At 51.4% G+C, this 27466-nt stretch overlaps 1 protein-coding gene across 2 annotated transcripts in view; it reads right to left on the reverse strand.

Moving 5' to 3' along the window:
* Positions 1 to 27466, reverse strand: part of ZCCHC14 (zinc finger CCHC-type containing 14) — a 79561-nt gene that overhangs the window by 42684 nt on the left and 9411 nt on the right. For both annotated transcript variants that reach the window (XM_053554394.1, XM_053554387.1), the window contains exon 2: positions 7709 to 7832. In XM_053554394.1, coding sequence (XP_053410369.1) covers positions 7709 to 7832 — 124 coding nt within the window. The remainder of the gene's footprint in view (positions 1 to 7708; positions 7833 to 27466) is intronic.

The raw sequence follows: 27466 nt of genomic DNA on the forward strand, positions 1-27466 counted from the left end.
TTTTTTAAGAGACAGAGTTTCACTTTGTTGCCCTCAGTAGAGTACCATGGCACCACAGCTCACAGCAACCTCCAGCTCTTAGGCTTAGGCCATTCTCTTGCCTCAGCCTCCCAAGTAGCTGGGACTATAGGTGCCTAACACAATGGCGGGCTATTTTGTTGTTGTTGCAGTTTGGCCGGGGCCAGGTTCAAACCCACCACCCTCAGCATATGGGGCCAGCTCCCTACTCACTGAGCCACAGGTGCCGCCCTCTTTGATTTCTTATGATCTAACTACATTATATTAATTTGATTTGTTCTCCAGAAAGAGAAACAAAAGTAACATGATCTGAAAAACAAAGTTGATAAAAGATATCTTTGAAGTAGCAAAAGCAGGAAATGAACACATTTTCCACCTTGAATGATTAGTGACAATGGACTTAAATTTAGGGGCCTCCTACAGAAGATGGGATCAAGATAAAGAGAAGAAAAAATAAAGAGAAAACTCTTAGCAGCCTGTGTGATGTTCTCTGTGTGTGAAGACAAATGTTTCCTCAGCAACCCGGGTACAAGGTGCAGTGGGATCCAATGGGATTCAAAAAGGCTCAAAGTGACATGGTGCTGGACCTGGAGGGCTCCGCGGTCAGGTCCAGGAGCTGTCGGAGACAAGACCAGGGAAAGGTCATGCCGGAAGGCAGCCAGGTGTCTCCTGCAGGTGCCAGTGAACCAGGGGTTGTGTGTCCAAACATCTGGGTTTGAAATGTGGCCCTTCGAGCTTGTGATCGTGAGCAAAATCACTCAATCCTTCTAAGCCTCAGGTCCTCACCTGAACAAAAGGAACAGAACCATGGTTCCCACTGAATGGACAGTGCAGGGGGACAGGAAGTGCTGTGTGACCTCATTCTTCTCCTCAGTCAGGGCTGAAAAGCTTTTGGGGGGAGGGGACTGTGGTGGTTCACATACACTGGACTGGTCCCTGCCTGAGGACCAGCCAGAGAGGAACAAGACCACAGAGGCCTTGGGCAGGATAGAGATCAGAGAGGCGGTAGCAAGAGCGAGCACCCTGCAGGGCCAGACTCTGAGATTCCCAGGGTCTGCAGAGCCGAGTGCAGGATTGGGACCCATCACAAACGCTGGAGGCACCTTCCCAGGCAGTGACCAGGCAAGCTTCTAGCCAGGCCTGCTGACCACTGGTCACCAGCAGGTGAGCAAATCCCAACTGGACTTGCAGACTCGAACATCAGCAGAGCACCAGAGAAGTGTTGAGTGGGGGATGGGAGAGCTTTCGGGCCACTGATACCTGAGGGGCAGACAGGATGGGGGTGTCCCAAGGAAGCAGAGAGGCAAGAGGAAAACCCAGCAAGGGCCTTAACTGGACCCTGTACTTAAAGAAAATGAAAGAAACAAGGGAGGGAGAGTGGGGAGTGGGTGATCACGAATGACAGAGAACCCTGAGACGCACCAGCCCACCCCAGTCTGTCAGCCTCGGGGTCCCCCGTCAGTGAACCCTGAGACGCACCACCTCACCCCAGTCTGTCAGCCTCGGGGTCCCCCGTCAGTGAGCCCTGAGAGGCACCATCCCACCCCCGTCTGTCAGCCTCGGGGTCCCCCGTCAGTGAACCCTGAGACGCACCACCCCACCCCAGTCTGTCAGCCTCGGGGTCCCCCGTCAGTGAACCCTGAGACGCACCACCCCACCCCAGTCTGTCAGCCTCGGGGTCCCCCGTCAGTGAACCCTGAGACGCACCAGCCCACCCCAGTCTGTCAGCCTCGGGGTCTCCCGTCAGTGAACCCTGAGACGCACCAGCCCACCCCAGTCTGTCAGCCTCAGGGTCCCCCGTCAGTGAACCCTGAGACGCACCAGCCCACCCCAGTCTGTCAGCCTCGGGGTCCCCCGTCAGCATCCGCGAGAGCAGATTCAGAGGAGTGGGTCCTGCAGTCAGGATACAGGGGGGCCTGCCAGGGTGGGGAAGCAGCACGCCAGCCAGGGACAGAGGCTCAGGACCACAGGACACCTCTGCACCTGCAGACATGAGGAGGCGCCTCCGGCGGCCCCTGGGGAAGGGAAGGAGGCTGCGAGGGTGACAGCAAGACCAATCTCCCTGGGGAGGAGAGCGGCTACAGTCTTCCCCGAAGCTAGAAGGAAGAGTGAAAAGGACTGAGCTGGGAGGATCGCTGGTCTGAGACAGCCTGAGCAAAGCCACCTGTCAGAGGGAAGGGGGCAGTAGCCATCAAAATGACCCAGTACAGCTGTGCCCAGCATTATAGCAGCTCACACTGGTCCCACCCTTCCACAAACAACAAAGAAAAAATCTGGAAAAAAACATTTACAAAACAAATACCCATCTAAATTACACAGAGAATAAGGGAGCAGGAGAACTGGGAGGAGCGCTGGGTGCTCTGGGGCAGGGCTGGGCTCAGCAGCCCACAGCAGCTACGCACAGACCCTCAGACTCTGCATGCAAACTGTGCCACACGCTTGGCTGAGCCCAGAGCTGCATGTGCTTGGGCAGACTCAGGGCGTCGACTGCACTCAGCGGACCACACAGGAGCAGGCGCTGTGACTCTGCCCAGGCAATACTACATGCCACAAAAAAAAAAAAAAAAAAATGAAACCGCATGTTCATCAGGTACGACACCGTTTAAAATCAGACATTCATAGAAACAGGAAAACCTGAGGAATACTCAAGAGAAACAAGACACCAGCCCTAAATGACCCACATGTTGGAATTCACACACCAGATTTGAAAGCCATTGCTGTGTCTGTATTCGTGGATATAAAAATCGTGCTCATAATAAACGAGTGATAGCATCTCAGCAGAGAAACTATAAACAGGAGTCAAATAGGAATCCTAAAACTTAAAAATACAGTATAACGCACAAAACGCCCACTGGGCAGGCTGCACAGGGAACTGGACATGAGAGAGAATGAACAATCTTGAGGACAGATGGAAAGAAAGTGTCCAATCTGAAGAAAGGAAAAAGATGAAAAGAATTACCAGAGCTTGGTTATCTGTGGGCTGAGACCTAATGTTTATCACACATACAAACTGTGGTCTCAGACGCGCAGAAGGGAGGAGGAAGAAACAGTATTTTAATAATGGCTGAGAAAATCCCCATATTTGGTACAAATCAAAGAAAAGTTTTTTAAAAAACAGCAGCAGCTCAGCAAAGCAGCAGCAAAATACTAGAAAAGCGCATCACAGACAGACCACTCCAGACCAAGGACAGGGCGTCTCCGGGTGGCCAGGGGAGCAGCGCCCAGCAGACACGGCACAGACTCTCACCAGAGGCCGTGAGATGGCACCACTGAGCTGAACAGACCCTGAGCGCCACGACCAGCCGGCAAGAGAGAAGGTGAAGCACAGGTGCCTTCAGATGAATGAAAACTAAGAAAATCCACGCTCAGCAGAACTGGACTAAAGGAAATGAGAAAGCTAGTTCTTTAGGGAAATGAGACAGGGGAAGCTCAAATTTTCAGGAAAGAGTTAAGAGCAGTGGAAATAGAAAAATATAAATAATATGAAACACTATCATCCCTTAAACTTATATAAAATATAAATGCAACCCCAACAGAGTGGACAAGTATATACAGCTGAAGCCTGTAGTTAAGGGCCTAACCCCCGCAGGGGAGGGAGCCCCCGACCTGCAGCACCTGCCAACTTCCCCACTACGCTGACCATCCTACCAAAGGCCACATCAGGCAGCAAAAATAATGCTCAGGAGGCAGTGAAAGTGGGCTGCAGGATCCCGCCCTCACAGGAGATGGTCCAGCTCTGAGTGGAGCCCCAGAGTGAGGACTGTGAGGTGGCCCTGCAGCCCGGGGCGCCCAGGGAGAAGGAAGCCTGTGGTCCTGGGACAGCAGCTTCACTGGTCTTTCACACCACTCCCTGTATCCTGCAGTTTAAATGAGAAGGCCTAGTTGGGAGGCTGCAAACCATCAGTTCGAAACAAGCACTCAAGCTCTGCCATTTGACACGGTTACGCTTAAGATTTGTTTTGACTTTGCAATGATACAAAAGTGACTTGGTGATTGCAAGAGGGACTTTACCTAACAATTGCAATCAGTGTAACCTGGCTTATTGTACCCTCAATGAATCCCCAACAATAAAAAAAAAAAAAAAGTGACTTGGTATAAACTGCATCTCACATACCCACACAATCATTCTGTTTTCACTTTTCAGTACAGTACTCAATAAATCATATGAAATATTCACTTTACTATAAAATATGCTTTGTGTTAGATGATTTTGCCCAACTGCAGGCTAACTAAGTGTGCTGAAGATGTTTTATAATGCTTCACAGGCCACGTGTATTATATACATTTTCTTAATGGTATTCTCAACTCACAATAGGTTTATCAAAACATAACCCCATTGTCAAAAAGCATCCGTATAATAAAAGTGTGGCATCTATGTGGCAGGTACCCACTCTAAAATTCTTCAAACTTTAATGTATGTTTGAAAGTCCTTATAACAGAATGCTGAATAAAGACCCAGTAGGGAAGGCAAAATTACCAAAGGCTCCTCAATTCCAGCCCCACACTGAATCCCAGCACCACTCAGGAAACATAATATACTAATGGTATTTGAAATTTTAGATTTTATTGTAATTCTTGTCTTATCAAAAAAAAAAAAAAATTGGGGGGAGGTGGGGAGGACTGAGTCTCAGTAGGGTTCCCTGGCATCACAGCTCACAGCAACCTCAAACTCTTGGGCTCAAGAGATCATCTCACCTCAGCCTCCCAAGTAGCACCTGAAACAACGCCCAGCTATTTTTAAAGACGGGGTCCCGCTGTTCTTCAGGCTGGTCTGGAACTCCTGAGCTCAGGTGATTCACCTGCCTCGACCTCCCAGAGTGTTAGGATTACAGGCCTGAGCCACCGCACTGGGCCCTAGAATTCATGTTCTAATTTGTTGGGTTGGATTTTGTTTTATCAAAAGCATAAGACAATGGGGTTTGGTCTTCCAACCCTAGTAATGCTGTGTAACAAACATACAAACCCCAGTTGTATACAATAGAAAACGTTTATTAAATAAAATAAAAACTTTTAATTTATAGCATGATAAATATGTACAAATATAATGTACACAAATGTGAACTCTTTTGAACCTACAATTTTAAGAGTGCAAAGGGATCCTGAGACCACAAAGTTTCAGAACTGATGGTAAATAAACCGTATCAAACCCTCTTTTACCATCTCACAAAAAGATAACTTAAAAAAATTATAATCACTCAAAGTCCAAAGAACAAAGCTACAGCACTTCTTTGGGAGTGTCACTAAAAGTAATTTCCACCAATTTGTGCATCACTGTAACTGTTTTCCTCACAAACGGGTGGATTTGGGAAAACACTGAGCCCCGTGAGTCTACACCAGTCCTTGGCTACACGTACAGATAACACAGGACCTGAAAGCCACAAGGATGGCCGGGTCACTCCCGCTCGCCACTCAACTCCCACAGAACAAACCGCCCGAGAGGCAGCTGTGCTCCCGCCCCTCCTGCACCCCGTGCGCGCTGCCCCAACCCCTCCCAGGCCCCGGGCACACTACCCATCTTGCCCCAGTCCTTGCACTGTGCGCGCTGCCCGCCACCTTCACCTCCCTTAGGTGTTCTCAGCCGTCAACAGAGGGTCAGAGCATCACCTCTGGGCTGGAAGCCCGGCACACCTCAGGAACGTTACTTCTCTGCAACTCAGGCTCCCCTTCTGTGCCATGGGGTAAGAACCTCCTCCCACGGTCACCGTTACAACTCAACAGGGCCGAACTCTCACGGGGTTATGATGCGGTAGGTCAGTGTCTGACCAGAGAAGCACAGAGACCGTCGTCCTAACTGTTCCCCAAGAAACCAGAAAGTCTGACCACGGTGTGAGTGAAACTGCATGGCTGTAAGACTTCTAAGGAAGCGGAGGAAAACCACAACAGCATGCGGCCAGAAACGACGGACTAGGACTCTGCAGTGATGCAGCCACACAGCCCAGAGTGACCTGGGACGTTCCGTGACCAGGCCCCACGGGACACTCAAGGACAAGACATGCAACTGATAAAACCAGGTCAACCCGCTCGCCAGTGTCCAGACAGAAGGCACCAACTCTAAGGGCAGTGAGTGGAGAGCACTCGCGGGGCACACAGCCTCTACTCACTGGGCCCTGTGGGGCCCTGTGGGGGTCTGAGACCAGACAGCCACCGCCTCACTTTTGCCTTCTGCTGGAGTTTCACCACAGGTCACTGAGAAGTGGCGCTCAGGGCCCAAAAGTGTACAGACAAGAACATGACAGGCAGAGATAAAAAATGAACAGGGATCTTAGTAATTGTGTCTTGAGGAAAACTGTGGTGAACAAGTCTAGTGTGGGGGCAGGCGGATGGGCAGGACCTGGTCCTGGGCTGTACTGTCCGAGGAGGAAGGGAGATGCCGCCCTCGGAGCACACAGCACCTGCAGTCCAGACGCCCACCGTCCACGTGGGGTCAGAGCACTACCGCTCTTCATGGCTGACCGAGATTAAGACAGGGGTACACAAAGATCACTGTGACCTCCCAGGACAGTTACGAGGGTTAATGGGGACAGTGACCCTCCCAGGGCTGTCGCAGGACCCGCTAATTTCTCACTGTCACTATTTCCACACATACACAGGCTGCCGCGAAGGAAATGATCCCAGACAGGTAGCTCTGGGTCATATTCTCAGAAGGGGAAGTCACTTTAAAAACAAAGTTGTTGTGAAGCACCCGTAGGGTATAAACCACCATGCCCAAGACAGAGGAAAACAGGAGGGCAGACACCGGGCAGGTGCCGACCTCACACTGCTCCAGTTCAGAAGAGGGACACATCTGTGAACAGGAGAGAGACACATGACCCCATGACCACGGCCTCCCTCCAGCCCTACGAGTCACCACCGTGTGCCTCCTGAGCAGCTACACCAGCTGACAGCTGCTCAGCTCTCAGGTGAGCCCCAGACCATCTCAAGGCTGCAGAACCACCCCCCACTCCCAGCCCTGTGGTCACAGCTCCCTCCAGAGCCTCCCTGTCCTGTGTGGCAGCCACTGCCTGCACTTCAATTAAGAAAAGACACTCAGTTCCTCAGTTGCACTGGCCATCTTTCAAGGACCTGGAAGGCATGTGTGGCCAGCAGCACTCGAGTCTACAGAAGCATCACAGCCACCACCACCACAGACGCTCCAGGGACAACCAGGGCTTACTCTGCTGTGGGATGGCAAGGAGGGTACGGTGACTTTCATTGTTTTCCCCCTTAATAGCAGTATTTAAGATTTTTACAGCTAAAAAGTTTTCATGCACTTATGGCAGAATTAACTTTTTTCTTTTGAGACAGAGTCTCACTCTTGTCACCCTGGCATCATCACAGCTCACAGCAACCTCAAACTCTTGGGCTCAAGCGATCCTCTTGTCTCAGCCTCCCAAGTAGCTGGGACCACAGGCGCCTGCCATGACACACAGCTAGTTTTTCTGCTTTTTTGTAGAGACGGGGTCTCCTCTTGCTCAGGCTGGTCTTGAACTCCTGAGCTCAAGGGATCCTCCCATGTCAGCCTCCCAGAGTGCTGGGATTACAGGTGTGAGCCACTGTGCCTGGCCTAATGGTAGAATTAGAAAAACAACACAGCTTACTGATGAGGAAGGTCGGAGTGCACCTAACAAAGCGTGGCGAGGTCTCAGCCCACGCCCGGGCATCACCTTCCAGGATGACCTGCTGACCTCCTCTAACCCATCGGCACACTCACCTTTACTGTGTTTCCCTAGAGGCCTCTTGGACAGCGGCTCCTCCGTGGAATGTGCTGGTGTGTGCAGTGCATTCTCCAGACTGTTACTGACACTGCCAATGGGGGTCTCAGTTCTAGGAGGGATCTGAGGGAACAAAAACATAATCATTGTATTTTCTCCCACTGAATTAACCAAGAACGATGCTGTTATTTGCAAGTCACATTTACCTTGCTTTCAAATTTTTCTATAAAACATGTTTATTAGTATAATAAGCAGCATTTCCTAAAAAAGGGTTAAAATTCCACCTACCTACTACTCCACTAAACTCTGAAAAGAGCCCAGATAACGAACCAAGCATGGGCACTTCTGTGTCCACGCTGGGATGTAAACTATGTGAGCCAACTTGGCACAAATTATATACTTTTACTTGAGTCAACACTTTATTTTTGTATTTCTTCACATCAAATCATTCTCCATAAAACTAATTACATGGCAGGATTTCATGCTGTCTTCCTATAACTCTTAAAGAATAAAATGCTCTAAAAACAACAGTAAAGAACAGAATACAACCAGAATACACTTGGGGCACAATCTGAAAAGATTATTCTACGATTATCACTCCATTTCTGGAAATTCGTTATTATACAACATACTTACAAGTGAAAGAGATGAAGGGGTATACATCCAAGTGCAGGTTGTTTATAGGAATAAAAGCCTGAGAACAGCTTCACGAGAGACCTGGCTGAGCGCATCACAGGACACCCCCCAGGGATGGTGACACCCCAGTGCGTGGGGCAGTCTCTGCCACTATGGGAACCTCCAACACAGGACAAGTCCAGAGACACAACACCGTGTGGTGAGGGCCGCCAGATCGGCCCCTTCCACAAGCTCAGAGAAGTGAGTCTGTGCCCTCATGAGCAACCGTCTGGAGACCAGGGAGCTCGCTTGAGCATGGTGGGGAGGGCAACAGTGACTTTCTTTCATTTTTCTCTCATCAATATTTGAACATTTTACAACCAAAATATAACTTGCACAGGATTCAGAAGAATGAAATTTACCAATGCTTTAACTTGTATACTGTCTCCTTTTAACATATTTCAAAATTTCAAATGATAAGACTTTTAAAAGTTTATCAAAAGAGGCTCGGGTTTCTGAGTAATCTGCTGCATGTGCAACTACAGAAAACACAGCCTCCGCCTCGAGACAGGGATGACCTCTCTGGTCTGCATTTGTCCTCCCACTCTGTGACCTTGACAGCAGGTGTTCCACAAGTTCACTCCCAAGTACAGATCCCACAACTAGTGGCTGGCCCATGGAGGCAGGGCCTGGATGCAGAGATGGAGGTGGGAGGGCACCACCGCATCTCATCAGACAGCAAGCTGCGGAAGAACTCCCCGAAATCCTTGCTCTGTCCTGTAGAGGACAAACAGACCGTAAGACTCAACAAATGCCTTCTAAGAAAAGAGACACAATGCTGGTGAATTTGCAAATTTATGTAACACAAGAAAATAAATCCTGGCCACCCAGTATTCCTCCAGAAAGTCAACTGTTTGGATTACATTACCAGAACATTATCAAGAAAGTTGTATTTCTGAATTATTTGTAAGTCCCACCAGAACTTCCAAGGCCCTGAGGGGTCAGAGCAGTGGCCCACACCAAATTAAACCAGGATTTCTGGAAGTGGACCTTGGTTTGTTTTGTGATTTCTCTTAGATTTAGCAAAGTTTCTTAATAATAGAACTGATACAAGATATAACATTTATAAAAAAAAGAAGATCCTGAGTTCCAAATAGTAAATATGACTTTGGGAAACAACTGAGGTTAACATGTTTTCACTCCGTAACAAACATGACACAGCAGATGCTGTCCTGTGTGGCCTGACGCATGACCCACCACACAGTCTGGGCTACTTCGGGACACAGTCTAAGCCCTGGTCCCAAGGAGACAGTGAGCTACTCTGACAGCCGGACATGAGCTTCCGACTGCGGCCAGTGGCAAGCCTGCTGCCCAAACAGAAACGTGTGTGATCAGGAAACCACCCATCCACCCTAAAACACTCCAGGGAGCCACCAGGCCAGCCGACCTTAGACACTCAGCCTTCGGGGGAGGCAGGGAGGAGGCCTCAAGGGAGGAGGGTGTTGTGCTGACTCAGAGCTTGGCCCCCACTGCCCATCAGAGGACAGAGAAAATAGTCCACACACCCAATTAAATCAAAATTTCTGGAAGTGGGGCTTTTTGTCTTTTGTTTTGTGCAAGAAGCTCCCTGGTGATTCTAATTTGCAGCCAAGCTGAGAAAGCCATGGCCCCAACGCCTGTGCCCATCCAGTGGTCAGTTCCCAGTAAAGACAGAGAGGAGACCAGGCAAACAAGTCCCCTCTGCACGTGACCAGGAAAAGCTACACTGGAAGGGAAAACACAGGACGGCCCCACAGAACACGTGTGTGACATGTGACAAACACATGAAAGAAAACATGTTGAAATTCTAACTCCTGGAAAAGAAATGCGTGTTCGCAGTATTTTTTCCCAAAGCATTTCTTCTTAGTTTGTCTCCCAAATGTTCACTTTTTCCCACCAAGCTTTTATCTTCACTCTGTGCTCCTCTGTTTACGCTGAGAGCTGTCTTCACTCGCGTTTCCCAGAAATGCTGTTTTGGGGCTATTTTTGGTTAAGTGAGCCTGCTCCACGTGACCGCCGGCTCCACTCACGCTCTGACTCAGGCTCATTCGTGGGTGTCACCGGCAGGGCGCGAGAGCAGAGAGCTGCCCAGCTGCCATGTGCCTTCCGCTCTGCCAGGAAGGCGGCCAGTTCTCTGTAGACAAAGGCCCACTCGCCCTGCAGATTACTCCCATTGGTTCAATCAAAACACTTTCTGAACAAGCACCTTGCTTTTTCCCAAATGAGCAGTCCAGAGCACCCCTGTCCCGGCTCTCAGCTCTTTACCCTGCACTGTCAGCCACTTCGAGCCCGGCCGTGCAAGCAGACCCCCCACCACCGACCCACTCACTGGCCTGGTTGCCCCCACCTCTCTTCCCACCTGTACTCAAAGATCCCAGAGACAAGACTTCTTAGTGCTCAGTAAGGCAGGGATTTATTTGGTTTGTTTTGTTCGCTGCTAACAGGAAGTAGGCACTTAAAGAGTGTCTATAAAATATGTATCACCACATTACAATAAAATTCAAAATTAAAAGATGCAAGGAAAAACTTCCGCAATCTAAACTATGCAGCAGACCATCACCAGAGCCCTAACGCAGACACAAGCCAGGGCTAACAAAGCTGCAACCCAAGACAGGCTGTCACGGGCACAAGCCAGCTCTGATTCCTCACTCACGGCACAACCCACAGGAAGCTCTCAAGTGCAGGCACCTGGGCTCCAGCAGCTCACACCTGGCTCTCAAGACAGGTGACCTTCCAGCTATTACAGCCATTTAGAGATGAGGCCACTGCTTCCAAACTATAATGTGCAAAATGCTTCCAGATCTTGTTAAAAGGCAGGTTTTGACCCTGAAGATCTGGGTGGGCCTGAGACTGTGTTTCTAACTAGCTCCCAGGTGACACCCGTGTTGCAAGAGGAGTTCAAGACACAGCAGCTGCTGAGACCCACACACACAGCACCCCACTGTCTCCTTCAGGTGGCACAGGGGCCAGGAATCCCAGCACTGGCAGGGTGAGTGGGGGAGGGGATCTGCTAAATTCACACCCCCCCACTGTCCCTTATGGGGGATTTTCTCCAGTTCATGACATCTGATGGGAAAACATCTAACATCACACACCATTTCTTTGTGTGTAAAACTCACTTTAATGTTCATGGACCATATGACAACTTTCAGAAGATATTTAATCTTTAAGATTATTTCATAAAAGATCATCTAATGTCCTCTGAAGAGGATGTGCTGACAAGCAGTCAGGCCAAACCCCCAAATTCCAACTGCAGCAGAGGAGCTGCCCAAATGGGGCTCCAGTGCTCGCCCCACAGACCAGGACACTGCTTGGGAGACTGCAACGAGCTCCCCAAGCCTGCAGTTAATTTGCTGGGTGCCAGCAACCTCTACAGCAGTTTGATGACAGCTTCTGGGCCCTTCCCAGAAATATATTTCAAATGTATAAAATACACAGGATTGCAAACAATGCCAGTCATCAAAGTATTAAAAGAGAAACGAGTTTCTCAAACACAGTCAGTGGGTTGGAGGCAGTTGAGCACGGAGGGAGGGGTGTGAAGGCACTTCGTGTGCTGCGATGAGGCCGGCAGAGAAAAGGTCACGGGGTGCACAACGCTCCACGCTGTCCACCTACCTTCCCAGTGGCAGGAAGTGCTAGGTTTCCATCCAGTGGGAGGGTGGAGAAAATAAAGCTATGAGGGGTCACCACCCTCCACGGCTACAAGTCCCTTCTTGGGGACAGTCACGTCTGCTGCAGCCGGAGCTGAGGGACCAGGACAGGGCTGCCTGGCAGCCGCTCACCCTGCCCTTCTAGGTCTGTTGCTTCTCCACAAACATTGAAGTCCTGGACGCATCAGCACAGGCATTGTCATACAAAACAAGCCTGCCAGGGACACGCCTGAGTTCAGGTGTTCTGGTGGAAATCTGTCTGGGCACTGACAGCTCCTTCTGCCCTGCTGCCTCAGGTTCAAATCCCTTTCTCTAACTCCTACAGCTCTTCCACATTTTTATCCTAATTTTATTTACAAAGTCTTATTTTCTATTATTCCCTTACCCAGGGGCTCTCAATTGGGAGCAATTCTCCCCTCTCCCCACCTTGCCACAGGGATGCTATCAAACATCCTACAGTTCACAGGGCACCCCCAAACATTAGTGCTGAGGCTTAGAAGCCCCACCCCCATCCACCTTGCCGCCCCAGTATAAACCTCATGAAGTGTAGGGCCAGGGTAAGCTCTTTTAACTCCAGCCCCCAGAGCCAGCACAAATCCAAGAGCGTCTACAGCAGTGGTTCTCAACTTTCCTAATGCCGCAGCCCTTTAATACAGTTCCTGTGGGTCGTGACCCACAGTTGAGAAACATTGGTCTATAGGAAGCTCAGCCCCACACACCTCAGTGGGGTGCTCAACCCACCTAAGACCGTACAGCCCGTCCACACAGCCACAGCTCTCAGACCCGGACCGAGCACGTCACCTCTCCCAAACCCCTGGAAAGGGGTGGCAGGCAGTGGGCACACAGGTATAAACTCCCAAGTGAAGGGAAGAGGCTTAAGAAAAACCTGTCAAAGCAGCGGCTACTATCTGGAAAAAACAAAGCCTCCACGGAATCACCTGTCAGAAGAACAAGGCACAGGACGGTGCAGCCGGCCACGGACAGGCACGGCCACCAGCAAGACGACCACTACAGGAACCCCTTGGCGACGCCTACAGAGAGGTGGTGGCCAGCCTTCCCACACATGTTCAAGATGTCACCAGCCCAGCCCTAGGTGCAACGGGGAAAGGCTGGACATCACCAGTGCTCACCCCAGCTGGACTCCGGGAGCCATGAAAACTGAAAGGGGGCTGAATGCTGGGTTTGGCATGAAAAGATTAAGATTTAATGAGCTTGGGCGGCGCCTGTGGCTCAAGAAGTAAGGCGCCGGTCCCATATGCCGGAGGTGGCGGGTTCAAACCCAGCCCTAGCCAAAAAAAAAAAAAAAAAAAGATTTAATGAGCTTAAAAACCCAAGTGCAAACCGAATGCCAAGGTACCTGTGAGGGGCTGTGGGAACAGAATAAGGAAAACGCTGGACTCACAGGCGCACGTGGCACACTGATCTGTGCCTGCCCACACTACACAACCACGTCATCTATGCAGGAACTGTTATAATCCACATTAAAAACAAGAAAAGCTGAGCATCAGCTCCTAAATGCTTTTTCTGGGCTGCCAGGCCCACAGGAAGCAGAAGTGGCCGCAGCTGCTGGGTCCTCAGGGGTCTGGGCAGGTGAGACCCAGGACACAGAGCGCCAGAGCCAGGCAGCCTGTGTCCACAGTGCACTGCTGACCGGAGGCCTCACCCACTCAGGGTGCTCCATGGCAAGGTGGAGACAATGGGACCTGCCACATAGGGCTCAGTGAGAATTAAGTAAAATGCATTTACAGTACCAAGAACTGCAAAAACTCAAGTAGGGGATAAAATAAATGTCAGCCGCCCTTGTTGTTAGTAGCTGGGCATGGTAGCAGGAGCCTGTAAACAGAAGGATCACTTGAGTCCAGGAGTTTGAAGTTGCTGTGACCTACGATGACACCATGGCACTCTACCCAGGGTGACAGAGTGAGACTCTCAATAAAAAGCAAAAAGAAAAATAGATGATCACTTGTCATGGTAGAGTCTATGGATATATCTATCGATGGATGGATGGATGATGGATGGATGGAGGGAGGGATGGAGGAAGGGAGGGAGGGATGGAGGGATGGATGGAGGGAGGGATGGATGGAGGGAGGGATGGAGGGATGGATGAATGGAGGGATGGAGGAAGGGAGGGAGGGAGGGATGGAGGAAGGGAGGGAGGGAGGGATGGAGGAAGGGAGGGAGGGATGGAGGGATGAAGGAAGGGAGGGAGGGATGGAGGGATGGATGGAGGGAGGGAGAGAGGGAGGGAGGGAGAGAGGGAGGGAGGGAGGGATGGGTGGATGGATGGATGGATGGGTGGATGGATGGATGGATGAAGGGAGGGAGGGATGGAGGGAGGGATGGATGGATGGAGGGAGGGATAGATGGAGGGAGGGAGGGAGGGATAGATGGAGGGAGGGAGGGAGGGAGGGAGGGATAGATGGAGGGAGGGAGGGAGGGAGGGAGGGATGGAGGGATGGATGGAGGGAGGGAGGGAGGGATGGAGGGATGATGGAGGGATGGAGGGATGGAGGGATGGATGGATGGATGGATGGAGAGATGGATGGAGGGAGGAATGGATGGATGGAGGGAGGGAGGGATGGACGGATGGATGGAGATGGATGGAGGGAGGGATGGAGGGAGGGATGGACAGATGGAGGGTTGGATGGATGGAGGGATGGAGGGAGGGAGGGATGGACGGATGGAGAGTTGGATGGATGGAGGGATGGATGGAGGAATGGATGGATGGATGGATGTGTGTGTGTAGATGGATGGGCAGGTGGATGGGTGGATGGATGGGAGGGAGGTGTAGATGGATGTATGTGTGTATGGATGGGTGGGTGGATGGATGGATGATGGATGGGTGGGTGGATGGGTGGGTGGGTGTGTAGATGAATGTGTGTGTGGATGGGTGGATGGATGGATGGAGGAATGGATGGATGGATGGATGGATGGATGGAGGGAGGGATGGATGGATGGATGGAGGGAGGAATGGATGGATGGATGGAGGGATGGAGGGAGGGATGGATGGATGGAGTGTCCGTGGCACGTGCAGAGTGGCTAGGAAGACAATTTCATTAGGTGAAGTTCTGTGGCAGAGAGAAGCCCACGGAAGGCCCACACAGGCAGCACAGGCAGGCCAGGCAAGATCCACCCCCAGCGGCTCCCGCCCGTGTGCACTCCTCACTGCAGTCTGGGGCCGGGCTCTCCTTCCACGGAGACACCACTAAATGCAGACCCTACCACAGAGCCCTGGGCCCTGGTAGGCCCTGGAGATACCAAAAGGCAGGAGGGGTGAGGGACTGGCTAACTTTTCAGCTATTCAGGTGATGGGTACGCTAGCCTGGATTTCACCACCACACTACATATATACATGTATGTATGTACATAACAATTTTTTTAAAAAACTGGACTCTACCGTGACAAGTGATCACCTATTTTTTTTTTTGCCTTTGAGAGTCTCACTCTGTTACCCTGAGCACAGTGGTGTCGTCATAGTTCACAGCAACCTCAAGCTCCTGAGCTCAAGCGATCCTGCTGCCTACAGGCTCCTGCCACCATGCCCAGCTAGTCTGCCTGTCCTTAGTAAAATTGTAAGACAGGGTCTCACTCTTGCTCAGGCTGGTCTTGAACTCCTGAGCTCAAGGACTCCTCCCACATCGGCCTCTCAGAGTGCTGGGATCACAGGAGTGAGACACTGCACACGGCCACAATCACCTTTTCTAAAACCAATGCATGAAAGCTTGAAAAATTACTGAAATTATTGAATTATCTGAACTACAGCTAAACAAAATGCTCTTAAGAGTCGATGCTGGCCAGTCATCCTCAGCTAGCAAGTGTGAACGGGGCAGCTGTCTGGAGAGTAACAGGACAGGGTATGATCAACTTTTATGACATCTGTGCCTCTGGCCCCCTGACCCCACTAGGAGGACTTAGTCTAACAGAATCGTCAGCAAAGCAGTCAAAGGTCTGTGAGCAAGGAGTCACCTTAAAAGAGCAAAAGCAAGCAACACAGGTAGCAACAGAGCAACACTGACGTACTCAAACACATTTGTACCCACACGATTAAATAATTCAGTAAATAAAAAGCATGAGGGATGCCTTTTTTGGATACGTGAAAAACATGTATGTCGATTACGTATGTCTACACACACACACACACACACTGAAAAAAGACAACAGAAAACATAACAGAGTACTATTTATCTCTGGGTGATTTTTGTATTTTTCTACAAGGAACAGTGACTACTTCTATAATTAGAACAAAGTTACAGATATTAAGTCTAAATATAATACCCTCCTACAAGGCATGGATGACAGATAAACTCCTAAGACCACACACCACCCTCCAGGGCTGGCGCTGCTCAAGGAGCTGTTCCTGGCGCTGGAGACAGCCCGGAACGAGACGTGAGAAGCCCCGTTCTCACAAAGGGAGCAAACACGCACACGCATAACACAACTTCAAACCAAGTATCAGGTGGGCGCAGTGTGACACCCAGAGGACGGCAGGGAGGGCCAGAGGTGAGGGACCAGCCAGCATGGAGCCCTGGGGCTGGGGCTGCGGCAGCTGGACAGAGGCCCTCCCAGCTGTGGCTGAGTGGGCATGGAGGGGTGGGCAGGGGCTGGGCAGGGGCCGTGTGGGAAGTCCAAAGCAGCTACCACCCAAACTAAGTCTACAGAAAACAAACAGTCATGTATTTTCAACCTGTTTTCCAAGTAACCCACATCTACACAGGAAGAGGTAACATCTGTTAAGTGCTTTTAAGTCAATTAAAAAAAAAAAAAAACATAAAACATACAAAGAAAAGTGACTCGTAAGCATTTTACTAAAATAGTCATTATGTGTCCCTAAAAAACAGAAAAAAAGAATAGTTTAATAGTGAAAGCTATTTGCTGACTTAGGCCAAGAGAAAGCCAACACTGACCAGAAACCCATTTTCCACGTCAAACGTTCTTTTTAATATTCCTTACCCTAGAACTCTATTCATTAAAAAGAGAAAAATCACTGCTCAAAATCTCAGCAAAGGGTATCCAGCACTTAACTAGATAAGCCCCTGCAAAGCCACTGCCTCGGAGACTTCTCCCCAAAGCAGCTTTGGGGCAGGGCAACCCCACCCCACACCCAAGGCTTTCAGACCAGGTCAGCCCACCACAGACCAAGGCAACAGACCCCCGGGGGCAGGGGCACAGGTACAGAAGCTTTGAATGCACCTGGAATCCTGCTCTGGACGCTCCAGTATACAAAAAGTGCAGTACCCTGACTGATCCCTAGTCTTGGAAACCTATGCAATGTGGCTGACACCAAGCATCCCCTTCGTCCACGTAACAGCTCCTTTGTTCCTACTATCCTGGCCCTTTCCTCTCCCTTCCTGCCCCAGCTGCCCACTCACCCTCTGTGGTCTGAAGGACATGACACTGACCTTCACTACCAACCGGAGCCTGACCACTGTGCCCCACAGTCTGTGCAACCACCCTCCATTGATAAAACTCGCCCTTATGCAATGGGGATAAAATGCTCCCATAGACAGGCCCAAGTGCCTGTAAAACTGGGGAGGAAATTTACACAACTGAGAGAACGTAACAGTGGAAAGTGTGGACCTCCTACAGGCATGCCAGGGGCTGGCCTGAGTCAGAGCCTCAGGGGGGAACCCGCCATCCATTCTCAAGCTATGAGACTCAGAAAGCAATCTGACCTCCCCAAACCCATGTCCTCAACCACAAAGCAAGAACAGTGAGGCGGTCAGCTCCCCTGGCTGCTGCTCGGTGGAAGCAGTGCATTCTGGCCTGTGGCTCTTACGGACGGAGCCTGTCCCACAAAGACCCAGGTCGGTAACACAGCAAGGACAGAAGCTTCAAGGGCTCTCCGGCAGCCGCCCACCAACCCCACATGGAGACTGGTGCTCAACCCAACCCGACAACACAGACACATTTGGGTGGGGGCAGAGCAGGGGTCAAAACACTGCCAGCTGCTTGAGGAAGGCACAGGTGACAGGGGCACAGAAGCCACGCCCTGTGGGAACCACCCACAACCCAGCAAGCTGGAGACAACTGTGACATGAAAAACACATTCGTCTTCATGGTCACTCCCCCACCCAGAAAAACTCAGATTGTGTGTCCCCTGTAACATCAAGAATAGACAGACAACTTCAGACACAGGGACTGTGGTCCTTCCTCCATACTGCAATCTCAGCTGAGTCTAAGGCCATGGGCCTCACATCCACGGGGGTGGGGTGGGGTGCAAATAAAGCTTTCACTGTAGGTCTCTTTATCTTCAGAACTTTTAACATTAAGTAATCCTACACAAAATAGTACTATTATGAATATTTTGGCCAGAAGTGTGTTTAAATACTGGAGTTTTCTTTGAAAAACTGGCTCACGTCCAATCATAGTAAATAAAAAATGCTATAATGACCATTTGGGTTCCCAGTATAATTTTCAACTGCCTGAGATGGACCCTTCACAGCAGTTAATACCTTAAGACAGCTGGGGGTACTGGCCAGAATGTAGGCTCAGTGTGAGAGCAATCAGCATCTGGGATGGGAAGAACAGTCACTTGACATGACCAGAACGTACAGGAACCCAAGCGGATGAATGCACATGTGAAGTCCAGAAAGTGTCAGTCCCTGAAGAACAGTGGGTTTCTAGGGGAGCCACAGGTTCCCTCCAGGAGTCTTCTCAGGACCTATTGAGAACAAGGCAAAGCTGCTTCCGAGACTCAGAAGCCAAGTCTCTCACAGTCAGCCACACAGGGAAAGACGGGACCAGAGACCGTCAGGTCAAGAGATTCAAGACGAGCTGAGCAGGGCGGCTCACGCCTGTAATCCCAGCACACCTCAAGGGTAGAGGACCTCTTGAGTTCAGGAATTCCAGACCAACCTGAACAACAGTGAGACCCTATCCCTACTAAAAATAGAAAAACTAGCTGGGCATGGTGGTGGGTGCCCTATAGTCCCAGCTACTTAGGAGGCTGAGGCAGGAGGATCGCTTGAACCCAAAAGTTTAAATTTTTTTTCTCTGAAAAAAAGAAATACAAGCTTTAACTCTTGACAGAAGCTGCAATCAGACCCTCACCACAGGCATGTGGTACCTGCCAAGATGACTCTGTGCTACGGTGAAACCCAGAACCAGCCTGGCCCCGCCACACGCCTCACTCTCCTTCCCATCAGTCAGAACCACTGCACTGACGTTCCCCAAAGGCTCCTTGGGTTTTGAGGCAGAGGCCGTCCAGCTGCTTCTCCACACAGACCTCATCCTTCCTCTCGGCAAGTGTTCCGGGAATACACACCCACGGTAGCTGCCCTTCCTCAAGGACGGCCAGCCCTCCCAGGACGTGCACTTTGCATCTGCCACAACTCTTGCCCATGAAAAGAAGGTGGTTCTACTTCCCACAAGACTGAGTAGCTGGACCAATCCTCTTCTACTATCAACTCTGGACCAAGCGTAAAAACCAAGCTGAGCGGGACCTGGAGTGGAAGGGGTCTGTGTCTAGAGACAGGAGCGCCTGCCAGTCTGAGCTGAGCTGGCCCTGGAGCAGGAGGGGTCTGTGTCTAGAGACAGGAGCGCCTGCCAGTCTGAGCTGAGCTGGCCCTGGAGCAGGAGGGGTCTGTGTCTAGAGACAGGAGCGCCTGCCAGTCTGAGCTGAGCTGGCCCTGGAGCAGGAGGGGTCTGTGTCTAGAGACAGGAGCGCCTGCCAGTCTGAGCTGAGCAGGACCTGGAGCAGAAGGGGTCTGTGTCTAGAGACAGGAGCGCCTGCCAGTCTGAGCTGAGCTGGCCCTGGAGCAGGAGGGGTCTGTGTCTAGAGACAGGAGCGCCTGCCAGTCTGAGCTGAGCTGGCCCTGGAGCAGGAGGGGTCTGTGTCTAGAGACAGGAGCGCCTGCCAGTCTGAGCTGAGCTGGCCCTGGAGCAGGAGGGGTCTGTGTCTAGAGACAGGAGCGCCTGCCAGTCTGAGCTGAGCAGGACCTGGAGCAGAAGGGGTCTGTGTCTAGAGACAGGAGCGCCTGCCAGTCTGAGCTGAGCAGGACCTGGAGCAGGAGGGGTCTGTGTCTAGAGACAGGAGCGCCTGCCAGTCTGAGCTGAGCAGGACCTGGAGCAGGAGGGGTCTGTGTCTAGAGACAGGAGCGCCTGCCAGTCTGAGCTGAGCAGGACCTGGAGCAGGAGGGGTCTGTGTCTAGAGACAGGAGCGCCTGCCAGTCTGAGCTGAGCAGGACCTGGAGCAGGAGGGGTCTGTGTCTAGAGACAGGAGCGCCTGCCAGTCTGAGCTGAGCAGGACCTGGAGCAGGAGGGGTCTGTGTCTAGAGACAGGAGCGCCTGCCAGTCTGAGCTGAGCAGGACCTGGAGCAGAAGGGGTCTGTGTCTAGAGACAGGAGCGCCTGCCAGTCTGAGCTGAGCAGGACCTGGAGCAGGAGGGGTCTGTGTCTAGAGACAGGAGCGCCTGCCAGTCTGAGCTGAGCAGGACCTGGAGCAGAAGGGGTCTGTGTCTAGAGACAGGAGCGCCTGCCAGTCTGAGCTGAGCAGGACCTGGAGCAGGAGGGGTCTGTGTCTAGAGACAGGAGCGCCTGCCAGTCTGAGCTGAGCAGGACCTGGAGCAGAAGGGGTCTGTGTCTAGAGACAGGAGCGCCTGCCAGTCTGAGCTGAGCTGGCCCTGGAGCAGGAGGGGTCTGTGTCTAGAGACAGGAGCTCCTGCCAGTCTGAGCTGAGCAGGACCTGGAGCAGGAAGGGTCTGTGTCTAGAGACAGGAGCGCCTGCCAGTCTGAGCTGAGCAGGACCTGGAGCAGAAGGGGTCTGTGCCTAGAGACAGGAGCGCCTGCCAGTCTGAGCTGAGCAGGACCTGGAGCAGAAGGGGTCTGTGTCTAGAGACAGGAGCTCCTGCCAGTCTGAGCTGAGCAGGACCTGGAGCAGAAGGGGTCTGTGCCTAGAGACAGGAGCTCCTGCCAGTCTGAGCTGAGCAGGACCTGGAGCAGAAGGGGTCTGTGCCTAGAGACAGGAGCGCCTGCCAGTCTGAGCTGAGCAGGACCTGGAGCAGAAGGGGTCTGTGCCTAGAGACAGGAGCGCCTGCCAGTCTGAGCTGAGCGGGACCTGGAGCGGGAGGGGTCTGTGCCTAGAGACAGGAGCACCTTCTGGCCCGACCCACCTGGAAGCATGAGGGAGAAATTCCAGGGGGCTCACAGCCTTGGAAGGGGACACCAAATTCTGCACATAAACTCTGCCCACATCTGTGTGCGCCCTGAAATACACGTGATGGGCAGGCTCCAAGACACAAGGAAGGCAAAGGCCAAGGAACAGAGACCCCAGCTGTGGAGGCACAAGAGCACAGTCTCGGGGGCAATCCACCAAATCCACTGCCTGCTGACAGGCAGAATGACAGGATCACACTCTTCAGGAGCACAGAACAAAACCCAGAGTTTCTACAGAGAGCTGTTCACAAATTCCCAGAAGCAATCCATGACCACCAGGCGTGCAAAGAAACTCAGTCCACACAATGGGGAAGGCGAGAGGTGGAGAGGGGAGCAGCATGCAGGACCAGAAGGCTGGACTGTCCAGTGGCCGTCGTCACAATGAACAAGAACAGAAAGGAAACAGCTCTCAAGAGAGAAAAAAAGTTCTTAACGGAAATTCCAGAACTAAAATAATGCTACTTCTAAACTTAAAAAAAAATACAGTGGATGGTCTTGAGCAGCAGGCTGAGGACACAGAAGGCTCAGTGACCTGAAGATGGAGCCACAGATGGTGCCCAACCCAAGAAGAGAGAGAGACGTGAAAACACAAATGAGCAAGGCTCGCAGAGACCAGGCAGTGTCAGCAGCCGGACACCTGCCAGCAGAGCTCCAGGAGAGAGACTGAGAAAAAAAACAAGGAAGAAAAATTCCCACATTTAGTGGAAGGTGTAAGTGTACAAATGTAGTCACATTCAGACACCAAATAAGATAAATTCACTTGAACACATTATGCTCAAGCTGCTCAGATACCAAAGACATAGACACCACCGTGAAACCGGCCAGAGCAGAGCACCCCGGGGGGCAGGGACAGAGCCAGCGGGCAGCAGAGGCCAGAGGACGGCCCCCCGAGTTTTTCCAAGTGCTAAAGTTAAAAACTCTCAACAAAGAATCCTACATCCAGTGAAAATATCCTTCAATAACATGTAAAAGCAAGATATTCTCCGACAAAAGAAAACTAAGTGAATTTCCTGCCAGCATACCCACACTCCAAAAATGCTGAAGAAAGTTTTTCAGACTGGAAGGACCTGTCAACAGGCTGGACCCTCCATCAGGAGAGAAAAGATCAAAACGGCAGATGTGTACAAATGGAAAAGCCAGCACCTTCCTCCCGATTAACACAGAACATGTCCATGCTGAAGCACACAAGGGTCCTTCCTGTCTGCGACAGCAGGTGCCACCAGTACACTGACCACAGTGGCGACAGAGCAGTGCGGGGTTGCGGCACACAGCACATGTCTCACTCTCTGCAAAGCACAAGGCTCAGACTCTATCTTCCCCACACCAGCCGCTGAGAATCACGGCAAAGCACGCCTGCAGACTGAGATGGAAGGAACACACCACAATTCTGCTTAAGCGAAGCTTCACAACAGCCCAACCATGCGATGGTGGGAAGGAAGCGGAACAGTGAGTAAAGGGTAGAAAACAGGCCCAAGGTTTGGTCCAGGGCAGGGTGAGGGTGGAAATGGCACAGGGGGAGTTTTCTGGGGTGACAGAGATGGAATCCCTGTCCAGGCTTGCACATCTATCAAAGCTCTACAAGTAAAAACGCTCTAATGACACACTTAAAATTTGTGCATATCACTAAATTGAGTTTTGCCTTTCAATGAAAAGGAAATAGGGGCGGCACCTGTGGCTCAAGGAGTAGGGCGCCGGTCCCATATGCCGGAGGTGGTGGGTTCAAACCCACCCCCGGCCAAAAACCACAAAAAAAAAAAAAAAAAGAAAGAAAAGGAAATAAAATCCAACAAAATGTCGGGATACAGAATCAAGGCCCAGCTGCAGACCTGTGTCGGGCGAGCCCAAGGAGACCACGGTCGCAGCAGGCCGGGCAGGTGGCAGCTCCTGCTGCTGCACTGACTTGGCTGGGCCGCTGACTCCAGCTCACGTTCCTCAGGTCTTTCCGCTCACATTTAATGATGAAGTAAAAAACAGTTTTGACTTCACATTATAAAAATAGCCACTTACTAATCTCACCATTGGCAAATTACATAGGACTTAACCTCTGTGTCTGTTTTCTCACAGCTAAAACGGGAACAAAAATAGAACCTGCCTCACGGCGTTGTTATGAGGACTGAATGGACTCTTGGACGCATTTGGAGCAGGGCTGCAGCACGGGCAGAGATACCGCGGCCGCAGCATCCTCCCTAACCGCACATTCCCGGTGCGCTGGTTCACAGGCCTCATGCCTGTTCACTAAAATAAAGTCAAAAGATCCACACATCTACATATTCTCAGAAACACCGAGCCTTCTCTCCATGTGAGCTTCCCACAGGTGGTGCAAAGGGCTTTGTGGACGTCTTCCCACGTTTCACTGCGTCCAGGAGGACGACAGGTGCCACAGCCATCCCACATCACTCTGACTTGGTCCTTCCAAGGTATCTTATTCATTTTACTATTATTCCTAGGTTAGCATTATTCCCAAACTTTTAAATTCTGTTAAAATGCCCAGAAGAGATTAGGGGTGGGGTTTCTCTACTCTAGAAATTAAATCTCTTCCTATTTCAAACAATTTCTCAAGTCTAGACTATGTTTCTAGAACTAATTCCTACACATACACGTTTTAGTTAGGTTTACTGGAATGAGGCAGAAACCTGAGGCTATACTAACAACTTCTTTCTAATAATTCCACTGATGCTTTTAGATAAAAGTCGTGAATAATCAGGACAGAACTCTACAAGGCTGATGTGACCTCACCGCAGAGAGCATGAGAGGGACGTGACCCGGGATTCAGCCGGGCTGCTCAGCAGGGCAGCACTTGGCACCCTGCAGCCAACAGGACATGGAGGCTTCCCAGGATCTTAAGTTTTAAACTTTAAAGGAAAATAATCCTTTTATACTAAAGGACCCTTTTCTATGTTATACCACTGAATTTCCCTTTAGAACTGAAACATGCCTCCAGGGAAAGGACCTCGCCACAGGCACAACTCCGTGTGGACGAGCCCCACACCTCAGCACCACGGCCTCGCTCCCTAACTTGTGGCTGACCTGCTCGTGACCTACGTATTCACAATCCAGGTGACAAAAGCCAAACAATCATGTCAACTCCTCCAAAAGAAAGCTTTTGCATGCCAGCTTTTGAAAAATACATTTAAGTTAAAACTAAGAAAATAGAATACAGACAGTAAAATTGAAGCTAAAATTCACTAGAATCTATAGTTACATAGTATGTTAAGAGAAACAGTCAATGGACAAAGACAAAAGATAAAAAGATAAGGAGCATTAGTCGGTAACACAAGTCACTTCTACATCCAGGGAAAAGCAGCACCCCAGGACAAAGGCTGTCCACCCACACCCACAAGGCCCTGCTTAAAAGACAATCCCAGACAAGCCCTGCCAAGTGGCAGAACCACTGGGCTCCACCAACCAATATCATAGACACAGTCTCTACCCGCCCACAAGGCAAGGCTCACGAAAGAAAATGAAGACTGAGAACAACACAATATGTAAGGTCCAGGGTAAGGACGCAGCAACAGAAGGGTGGCGTCTGGCAGCCAGGCACACAGGCATGGCAGGGGCCAAGGGTCCTGTGTAAGAAGAGCACCCACAGGGCTCAGGGGAGCCAGGGAGTGCGGAGCAGGAGGGGCTGCCCACACAGGGTCAGGAGACCCAGGTCAGGGAGCTCGGAGCAGGAGGGGACGCTCAGGTTCAGGAGACCCAGGCCAGGGAGCACAGAGGAAGGGACGCGCAGTGTCAGGAGACCCAGGCCAGGGAGCGCAGAGGAAGGGACGCGCAGTGTCAGGAGACCCAGGCCAGGGAGCGCAGAGGAAGAGACGCACAGGGTCAGGAGACCCAGGCCAGGGAGCGCAGAGGAAGGGACGCGCAGTGTCAGGAGACCCAGGCCAGGGAGCGCAGAGGAAGGGACGCGCAGTGTCAGGAGACCCAGGCCAGGGAGTGCAGAGGAAGGGACACACAGGGTCAGGAGACCCAGGCCAGGGAGCTCGGAGCAGGAGGGGACAGACAGGGTCAGGAGACCCGGGCCAGGGAGCTCGGAGCAGGAGGGGACAGACAGGGTCAGGAGACCCGGGCCAGGGAGCTCGGAGCAGGAGGGGACAGACAGGGTCAGGAGACCCAGGTCAGGGAGTGCGGAGCAGGAAGGGCTGCACACATAGGGTCAGGAGACCCAGGCCAAGTCCACTAGTTGGGTCTGGCACTGTTACTTCTAAGAAGAGTTAAAGATCAATGCTTCTGAACTACCTAATCAAAAAATAAAACAGAACAGCTAGAGAGTGCTTCTTGTAGACTTTAAATAGGACAGCAGCTTGATCTATAATAAAGAGAACACAGTCCCCAAATTCCAGCATGTGGGTCTGAACCAGAGGGAAAGTGCAACCGTGCTAGGCCAGGGTCCTGCCTGTGTCTCATTTCCGATGGATGTCATGGCTCCATGGCACATGGCCGTGTGTGTGAGCACTTTCTGATGGATGTCGTGGCTCCATGGCACATGGCCGTGTGAGCACTTTCCGATGGATGTCGTGGCTCCATGGCACATGGCCGTGTGTGTGAGCACTTTCCGATGGATGTCGTGGCTCCATGGCACGTGGCCATGTGTGTGAGCACTTTCTGATGGATGTCGTGGCTCCATGGCACGTGGCCGTGTGTGTGAGCACTTTCTGATGGATGTCGTGGCTCCATGGCACATGGCCGTGTGTGTGAGCACTTTCTGATGGATGTCGTGGCTCCATGGCACATGGCCGTGTGTGTGAGCACTTTCTGATGGATGTCATGACTCCATGGCACATGGCCGTGTGTGTGAGCACTTTCTGATTTATTGTCATGGCTCCATGGCACGTGGCCGTGTGTGTGAGCACCATGGCAAGTGTGGATGGAGGAGGACAAAGGGGGAAGGGCGCCCCTGATTCACATGGCACTGGAGCTGTGACCACGTCACCAGACGTTAAGCCTGCAAAGTCATCAGGGCTCGGAACCCAGCCAGCCGGAAGGGGTCAAAGGCCCCTGTCCAGCAGGGTGGGCTCTGACCCAGGAGTCTGGGAAGTCCAAGGTCAAGGGCTGCACCTGGTGATGGCCTTGGGGGCATGAGGGCAGGAGACCAAGGAGGGGCAGACTTGCTCTGTCAACAACCACACTCAGGGCAGTAGCAGCACTGACACCTCTGGAAGGCGGTGGCCTAGCTGCCTCTCACTGGGTCCCACCTCCCAACACCACTGCACTGGTATTAAGGTCCCAACACACCAACTCTGAGGAACACAATCAAATCATGGCAGGTGGGAACAGAACCTGCTTTTGTACAGACTGTGCTCCTGGAAACTTCGATGGGACCTCAAGGTCCAGTCAGTCATACAGAGTTTTGGATTCATCAGTGACACTAGAAAAACCACAGCTGAAAATATCACAGATTATTAAGCGAAAGAAGAGAAGGAAAGAAAAGAAGCCTGAGTAACACCATGATTTAAACGTGGTGAAGCAAGTGAGAAGCTAAGAACGCAGAGGAGGGACCCAACAGCGCTGGGGCTCACAGGGCAGCAGGCCCTCAGCCCAGTCCCCAGGCTGCACTCAGCCATACACCGGGGCTGGCACCTCTACAGCCATATTTGTTTAAAACCAAAATGTGTGTAAAACCCACAGAAGGAAAAAGGAAGAAATGTAAGGATTAAGAAGCTGTCAAAGAATTTGGCCAATAGAAGGTCAGCCAGATGACAGCATCAAGGAAACAGGACCGAGGGGCAGCAGTGAGCCTGCACAGATATGGAGTGTGCCACAGAAGACGTTCCAGATTTGGGGGGGGGAAGGGAGACCTCCCAACAGATGGCACGGGACCAACAGGCCATCAGCTGAGCAACAGAAGACTAGCTCATACCTCACAACAAGTAAGTTACAGACGGGTCAGTCTGATACACAGAGAGAAATCACACAAGGTCCGTCCCAGACGCCACCACAGGGGAGTCTCCGCAGTGAGGCCTGTCGTGGACACGCAGCGTGGGCTGTGTGAGCACCCTGTGCAGTGTGAAACCAGGAACCACACGAAAAAGACTGATGAACATGACAATTAAAAAAAAAACTGTGGGGCGGCGCCTGTGGCTCAAGGAGTAGGGCGCCGGTCCCATATGCCGGAGGTGACGGGTTCAAATCCAGCCCCAGCCAAAAAAAAAACCACAAAAAAAAAAAAAAAAAAACTGTGTGGCAAAGTTAAAAAATAAGAAAAAAAATACTTGTGACTCCTACTAAAGACAATTTCCTTGAAACTTAAAGAGCTTCTAAGAACTGAAGGAAAGAGCAACAATCCAACAGAGATGTGCAGGGA

The sequence above is a fragment of the Nycticebus coucang genome, chromosome 2 (genome assembly GCF_027406575.1).
Source record: "Nycticebus coucang isolate mNycCou1 chromosome 2, mNycCou1.pri, whole genome shotgun sequence".
Classification (NCBI taxonomy): Eukaryota; Metazoa; Chordata; class Mammalia; order Primates; family Lorisidae; genus Nycticebus; species Nycticebus coucang.